The sequence below is a fragment of the Setaria italica genome, chromosome IV (assembly GCF_000263155.2).
Source record: "Setaria italica strain Yugu1 chromosome IV, Setaria_italica_v2.0, whole genome shotgun sequence".
Lineage (NCBI taxonomy): Eukaryota > Viridiplantae > Streptophyta > Magnoliopsida > Poales > Poaceae > Setaria > Setaria italica.
In genome coordinates this window covers 27,705,027-27,712,966 of record NC_028453.1, presented here as the reverse complement: position 1 = coordinate 27,712,966, position 7,940 = coordinate 27,705,027, and the positions used below count along the sequence as shown (strand labels likewise).

Here is a 7,940-nt window from a genome sequence, read left to right as displayed (position 1 = left end):
GGCATGCACGACGGCACGCGTTCAGGGTCGGCAGGACGTCGGGCGCCAGGGGCCTCTGCCCTCCTTCCCACCAGACCTTTTTTACCTTCTCACTCTTTGCCTTTTATCCGGTCCCAATTGTAACTCCGGCCGGCCCCTTGCGATATAAAAGGAGGAACCTAGAGCCGGGGGAGGGGGATCGGCAGATCTAGAGATCGACACTTCTCCTAGGAACACAAAGGAAAAAGAGACCTGGGACCAGTCCCTCTCTCGCCCGTCTGTAACCCCCTACTACAGAATCCCCGCGCGGGCAACACGAACATCCTCGATACTGGACGTAGGGCTTCCTTTGCCCGAACCAGTCTAATCCGTGTCTCCCGTGCGACCATCTGAGGCTCACGCACATAAAAGAAATTTACTAGTCTAAGTCCTGATCGGCTGATCTAGACAACGACAACGGTCTTCGTGACCCGAAGGTTTTTGTGAGCTCTTGGAGATTGTGGGAGCCCCAAGAAGATCTTGTACACGGTGTGAAGCCTGAAGTTTTGGGGATGGAGAATGGTCATTCTTAGTGAAGCACTCAAATTCGTGACTCGGGGGAGCCAAACCCCTTAATGGGTGCTCCAACGTGGACTAGGGGGAGCATCAACTCCTCGATACCACGGTAAAAAAATCCGGTGTCTTCGTGTCCTTTTTCATTACATTCCTGACTTACTTTGAGCATCTACATGCTTTATTTGCTCTTGCTTAAGTTGTGCTTCTTCTTGATTGAATCTTGCCTAAGGAAATGATGATCATGTTAGTGTGCTCTTTTGCTAAGGTTCATTCATGCTAGTGCGTTTAGTTTCTAGGTTTGAACTTAGTAGATTGAGCAATACTAGAATTCTTAGCAGCTAAGGTTTGTTTTTATTACTCTAGAAATTTGAAAAAGTCCCAATTCAACCTGGGCCATGATCGATCTTTACATAGTCGTATCGCCCGCGAGTTGTTAGTTGTGTTGTGGGTGGAGAGTATTGTGTTTGTCCTGTATGCTTTGTGGGGTGATCCTCTCTCTTTTTTTCACTCTCCTCCCTGAAGTTGTCCTTTTTCTTTATCCATTAATAGACCTTGTCACACATACTCGAACTCAATACCTCTGCTGTTCTTCCAAAAATCGGAATACATCTTGTAGGAGATGACTTGTGTTTGTCAAGTGTAAATCTCTTGCCGACCTTCTGAAAATCGTTATTCTTTTGGAAAGTGAATAGTTTCACGTGTGAAGCTTGAAGTTCTTTCTGCGTCCCGAGTGAAATTACAACGGTAGGGTGAACATAGACGCTCAATCTAATGGGCCGAGATGATCCAGCTAGCCCGATGAAATGAACGCAGTTTCGCCTTGTCCGAGTTCCACGGCAACGTACGCATCGCCACGCTGGCCGCCGGTGAGCTGTGAACGAAGCCGGCACGCCGTGAACACCGCAAATTGGCCGTGCAGGCTCCCGTACGGTTGTACGACGCGACGGCTCGGATTAGTCAACGAACACGAAGGGCCATCGCCCTCATCTCTTGCCCCCAGCCTCCTTGTTCTTTGAGGGACAAAGGGAAAAAAAATAAAAAACGCGGATATGATTCATATACTCCAGAGAGGATATTGTAATCTTAGCCTTTTGGTATACCATATCCGAGTCGTTGAGTACACGTTTGGTATAGAATAAGACAATCTAGGGTTCAACGTAACGTACGGCCTCTCTGAATATAAACTACGATGCCACAATGCGCATGTGTCTCGCTGACATTGTGTGCATGGTATAGCGAACCGGAAGAACTTGGACGAAAGTTCAGAGTCCAACTAAACCAACAAAGTTTTGTAGGTTTTGTTTATGCGATGATCCAGACAGGTTCCGGGTCCGGTGTTGTATGTACCGTACGAGCGAGTTGACTTCAGCTATAGATGCAGAAAAGGTCCTACACTCGGTGGTAGCTATAGAATGTGAATGTCAATGAAGCTTGCTTCCTGCAGCAGAAAACCGAGAGATGTCAAGGGATGGCAACATGATTGATGTTAAAAATCATGCTAGGAAAAGAGATATAGCAAAATAAAACCAGGAGTACCTGATGGAAATGCTAGGAAACGACTGAATGAATTAAAAAATGGATGCCTGGAATTCGAGAATCACATAATCAAGTCGTTTTGGTCCCTTTTTTTTTCTTGAATGAGAAATGCACAGAAATGACCGAGTCTGCTGATGGGATAAGATGGTGCCAGGAGTTCCTGTACAAGGATACTCCCTACAGTAATAAAAGAATGTGCTCAATTTTTGATCTGTTTAGTTATGATTTTTACCAATATTTTCTGTCGAAGTATATCTATAAATCTTGTAAATATTTACATGGGTAAATTGCAGAAACAAACTTGCAATTTAGGGTATTTTCAAATACCTAGGTACAAGTCACTTTATGTGTTTTCATATTCCTCCTTACCCCGTTTATTGGCTGGCAATATAACTGTTGTTAACCTAGCTCCATGATCTCATGAGTCATGACTCATCCTACAAGTAACACAAGGATGTGTTAGAAGAGACACTCCATGTGCGGATAATAATATTGTACCAAAACTCGAGTAGGAGCATTACATTACGTAGTTGAACAATGCCACCCAAATATAATTCAAGTAAAATGTGGTTAGTCCCGACGGTGAATGCACCATTCTCAGAAAACTTGCCAAGCTCCTTGGGGAGATACCAAACAACCGACAAAGCAATACAACAAGTATATCGTCTAGTCAACAGGCACATTGGATAGTTGAAACACACATAAAACTTGTAGGTATTAATTGCAAGGAAGTGATTTGCAGGTGGGGTTTTTTTCAATTTTTTTCTTATGAGATTATTGAAGCACATTCCAAAACAAATACAATTTTCATGTTTAAGCTATCGACATCCAAAGTTTTAGAAAGAAAGGCAGGATAAATTCAATCACCAAATATTCCTGAACGTAAAGAAAAAACAACTTCTATAGTTGCTTGTAGATGGCAATGTAAAGCTACCAATACATGATCTTCAATATTTACGAGAGGACACAGCACCAGCAAATTCCTGTTTCATATGAATGTCAGCCAGAAGCTGTACACGCAGGTGGCAAGCTACAAACCAACGTGCCCAAAGCAGGAGACAAAGTGACAAAATGATGACGATCGGCGCCCTGCTACACCGGCAGCTCCTGCTGCGGCTCCGCCGGTGCCGCCTGGTCGTCTTCCCCCGGCGGCTCAACGTCGGCCCGGCAGAGAGGGCACGTCGTGTGCGAAGCCAGCCACATGTCGATGCACTCCACGTGGTACAGGTGCTTGCACAGGGGCAGCCGCCGCACCATCTCGCCGGCCTGCACCGTGCCGAGGCACACCGAGCACTGCTCCCCGTCGCCGCCGCCGTCACGCCTTGCGGACTCAGCGTACGCGAACTCCGGCAGCTTGGTGATGTCCACGCCGGCACGGCGACCCTCCGGATTATTGCCGCCTGCCACGGCGGCGGAGACCGGCGCTCGGCCGCGGACGCGGTATTGGCAGAATAATATGACAACTGCAAGGACCGCGATGCCCGTGAAGCTGACGGTGACGAAGCTGAATATCACCGTTGCTTTCGACGGCGGGTGGTGCTCCGGCGATGTCATGGTGGTCCTGACGGAAGGAGAAGCCATGGCGGGGTTGGTGCGGTGGCGAAACGCCGTCGCTTCTGCTTTGAGCTTTTCCTGGAAATCAAGCAACGCCCTGCGGAGAGTATGGAGGCGTTAACGCGTGACTGATATGGATGGAAAGGGTAGCTGCAGTTGGCTGTAAACTAGCCCAGGATCCAAGATATTGGACTTTTCCCGTGTCCGCAATTTTGACCTTCGACAAGGGGCAGCGTGGACTATCCTAACCATTGATATGACTTTGGGAATTATGTGAGTTTCGTCATGCCATATGGCAGTGATGACTGCATTAAACTAGAATTGTGCATGAGGGGGGCGTGTACTACCCTAACCACTGGATTGAATTTGTATTTATAATTGAGTTTCGTTATGCGAGGTAGTGATTGTGCCAGAGTTTCGATCGTAGGTAATGAAAATTGGTATCGAAGTTTACTTCCTCTAATATCAAGGTAATAAAGTATAATTTTACAACCTATTTGGCTCATTCTGCGTTCTTTGCAACAGAGAAATCCACGTCTCGAAACCATCTCAACGGCATGGACACCATACATATGTTTTTCAATTTCTTGAACATGTACCTTCTGCCTAACACACATGGAGAGCTTTACCCGCAAGAAAGTGACACTTCTGACTTAGAGCTTTGAGACATTGTGGTAATCAGGATCTTCCAAGTCGCATGGTGTTAGTTCAACATGAAAGCGATTTTTTTTTTACGGGAACAGCAGGGGAGGCCCCTACCCATATTTTTTATTTTTGTATATATATGTGAAAAAGAATGTATGTACAGAGGTTAAGGCTTTAAGCCTCAAAAGGAAAAGGAGGAGGGAAAAAACTATGGTAGATACTCAGCCAAATGTTGGTGTTCTCCTTAAATGCTGGTTTGGCCTGAAGAGTGACCAGCCTGAGTTCCTCCACAAAGCTTTCTCTCCATCTAGCTAATGACACAGTCCCCCTGTCGAAGACAATGCTATTTCGATGGCACCGCATTGACCAAGCAACCACCATCACAAATTTCCGTAAAAATGCTTAAACCAAATCTTTATCTTGCGTGAATTACCGTATCCAGTGTGGGAAGACTGAGATCCCAACTACTATCCAAGAAGATCCAACAATCCTGACTGAACGGACATGAGAAGAACAGATATGTGATTGTTTCCTCCTTACTCAATACAAAGGACACAGTTCTAAGACTCTAGATGCATGTGCTTCGAATTCCTTCTAAGGAGGTTTCTTGTGTTGAGCCGGTCCTAAGCAACAGCTAGAAGAAGAACTTGTGTTTGTTTTGAACTTCGGATTTCCACATCCATTTGAAAAGCGGAGAGGCAAGTGCCAGAGAGATAATTGTGAAATTTGAGGAGGTCCATATGTAAGTCCATTCATTCTTAGACATATCATCTGCCAGCAATGATGAAAGCAAAATTTAATTTGTGTTCTTTTGGAATGATGAACTAGGGGACGATTGATGATCAAATTTTCCTAACTGGCCTTCTAAACAAATCCTAGTTGGATTAGACAGAGTTTCCTTATTCAGCACCAAGTTATACCTGCTTTTTCTTGTTTAGTTTTATTAACTTGTATCGTATCGATCTCTTAGTTTAATCAAGCGCTCACAGTTATCGAACGGTTTAGATCTAGTTAGGTAGCCCTCATCGGTTTCCTTGCCTTGTTTAAACGTTCACTGTTACCGGATCGTATCGACTGGTTAGATCTTGCATACTTTTACTGCTTTATATATGCTAGGTCCGATAGATCTTTACCCATGCCTCTCATATTGCGAACCGTTAGGCATCTGACGTCGACACGCTACTGTTGAGAGCTAATGCTTCGGTCGGATCTTATCCGTATCTCACGGAAGCATGATGTAGTCATTGAGCCGATTGGGGCACGTACGAGATCTCGCTGCTGCGAGCTTGTCTAGTTGAGTTAATGTGCCGAAGTTAATGTCCTCTCACCATGTTACCTTGTCTACGTTCAATTACACGATCATGATATTGATTAGGTTTTATTAGTTTATTAATTTGTAAGCGGTAGCCAAGAAGTCCTTGTTGGCTGTGTTCTAATCTTTTAAGTTAATGGATTGATGTTAATGCTCTCTGATTCGTGTTACCTTGTCTAAGTTCAATTGCACTTATCAAGATAATAACTAGATCTCTTAATCTATCTGATGTGCGCATGGTTGACAAGAGCTCCTTCTTCTATGGTTGTTGTGTTACAATGCTTTATCTTAGCCCATTGGCTCATATAGCCGATGGCATGCTATTAATGTTTTATTTATTTACACCATATGCTTACATTAAATATCTATCTATCGTGGTGTTTATTCCAACAATGACTAACCATGAGTTCGAAAGGCTTCACACCGATCGGCTCAGGAATATAATGTTTAGCATGTCAATTTTCAGATCAAATTGACTGGCAACCACTCGTGAGCTGATTTGGAGTCTACACTAGAATTAAGTAGATCTTCTAAGTTCTTCGTGTTGTCTACACTAGAATTAAGTAGATCTTCTAAGTTCTTCATGTTGTTCAACGCACAAGCCTAAAGTTCAGATTTTTGCGTCAAGGGGGAAAAACCGGATTGGGACGAGGGGAAAGTCCAGATTTTAGCGTCAACGGCGGGAAAAACCGGATTGGGACGAGGGGATAGGGTGGGTCCGCGGGAAAAAACGAAGAGGCAGAAGACGTACAACGTCCAGGAATTTGTCCCCCTCGATTTTTTTTAGCTGTAGAGATAGACCTGCTGCCAGCCTACAGTTACAAATTTAAAAATATGGCGTAATGGTAGAGGTGATGAGAAATAGGCGAATGTGAGTTTTACTCCAAGATTCGCTTGTTATTTATTTTGTCGATTGTTCATTTTTCAATATAAAATATTGTATTTGAATGTTTTCATCAAAAATCAAAACAAAACTCGCAATCTCGGTGTGCCCTTTGGCCCCTTTCCCTACCGAAATTTGAACTCTCGGATTAGATATAGTGCAGCTGCACCTGAAAACTGAACTAGGCCCGGTTATCCTTTGAGCTAGAAGTTTGCAAATCAAAAGACGAAGTGATGATCTTGAATATATACGGTTGAAACCACACCAATTTCCTGATGTACTCCTATATACAAATGCATTACACAGGTGACAAGCTACGAATTGACGAGCCCGTCGGAGGAACAGACGACACATGACCGGCGCTAATGAACTACACCGGCGGCACTTCCTGTGGCGGCTCCGTCGGCGGCGCCGCTTTACCATCCGCCGGCAGCTCGACGTCCGACCGGCACATCGGGCATGTCGCGTGCGACGCCAGCCACATGTCGATGCACTCGACGTGGTAGAGGTGCTTGCACATGGGCAGCCGCCGCACCATCTCGCCGGGCTGCACGGCGCCGAGGCACACCGAGCACTGCGCCCCGTCGCCGCCGCTGCTCCGGCGCCTCGACGACTGGGTGTAGGCGTACTCGGGAAGCTTGGTGACGTCCACTCCGACATGGTGGTCTCCTGCTCCCGGATTGCCTTCTGCCCCGGCGGCGGTGACTGGTGCCCGTCGGCGGAAATGTTGGTAGAAGTAGAAGAAGAGGACGGCGACGAGCGCGGTGCCCGTGAGCCCGACGCAGGTGTAGCTGAAGATGATCGTTCCCGTCGTCGTCCGGCGGTTCTGCAACTCCGACAAACCCGGCGATGGAACGAAAGAAGCCATGGTGGCGGAGCCGCGGCGGCGATCGAGATGGCACTGCTTCCTAGCTGTTTGAGCCGATCCTTCTGCCGGATTAGTACGGCCTGGGTGAGTACGGGGGGCTTATCATGAGAATGATACGGATGGCGTTGACATGGATTGCGGTGTTGATCGGAGAGGATTATAGCTGTAGCTCTAGTAGTTTATCCTGGAATTTTTAGTACTGGAAGCTTCATGTCTGCGCATGTAGCGTTTACCCGGAAGAAAGTGACACTTGCAATTTGATAAGGGGTGACAGTGTCAACTCTTTCTTCCGCTGACCAGGATGAACTGGTTAGCATAGCTAGTAGATAATAATTTAACACTTAAGAAACCACATGATTGGATCCAACTTGAACAACCAATATGTCATATGATCTAGTAGATATATCATTCTTTTGTCCTCGTCAACTCAATCCCCCCCCTCCCCCCACCCCACCCCACCCACTCTCCCCTTTACATTCGGGCGTGGAATCTGATTTTGACTCAACGAAATTAGCCTAGTTGAGATTTCTATGTTAAACTAAATTTGGATGATGATATGTTCCTTTCCTGAAAGGTCAGAAAATAAGTTTGATCCTTTGCTAGTTTTG

The 7,940-nt window shown here is 45.8% G+C and overlaps 2 protein-coding genes across 2 annotated transcripts; both read right to left on the bottom strand.

Annotated features, from left to right (window-relative positions):
• Positions 1-3,023: 3,023 nt before the first annotated feature.
• On the bottom strand, positions 3,024-3,749 carry LOC101782021 (RING-H2 finger protein ATL39). Its single transcript, XM_004967015.4, has one exon. The coding sequence runs from the start codon at positions 3,649-3,651 to the stop codon at positions 3,163-3,165; it is 489 nt and encodes a 162-aa protein (XP_004967072.1). The 5' UTR covers positions 3,652-3,749; the 3' UTR covers positions 3,024-3,162.
• Positions 3,750-6,834: 3,085 nt separating this feature from the next.
• On the bottom strand, positions 6,835-7,332 carry LOC101781611 (RING-H2 finger protein ATL39). Its single transcript, XM_004967014.2, has one exon. The coding sequence runs from the start codon at positions 7,330-7,332 to the stop codon at positions 6,835-6,837; it is 498 nt and encodes a 165-aa protein (XP_004967071.1).
• Between the last annotated feature and the right edge of the window lie 608 nt (positions 7,333-7,940).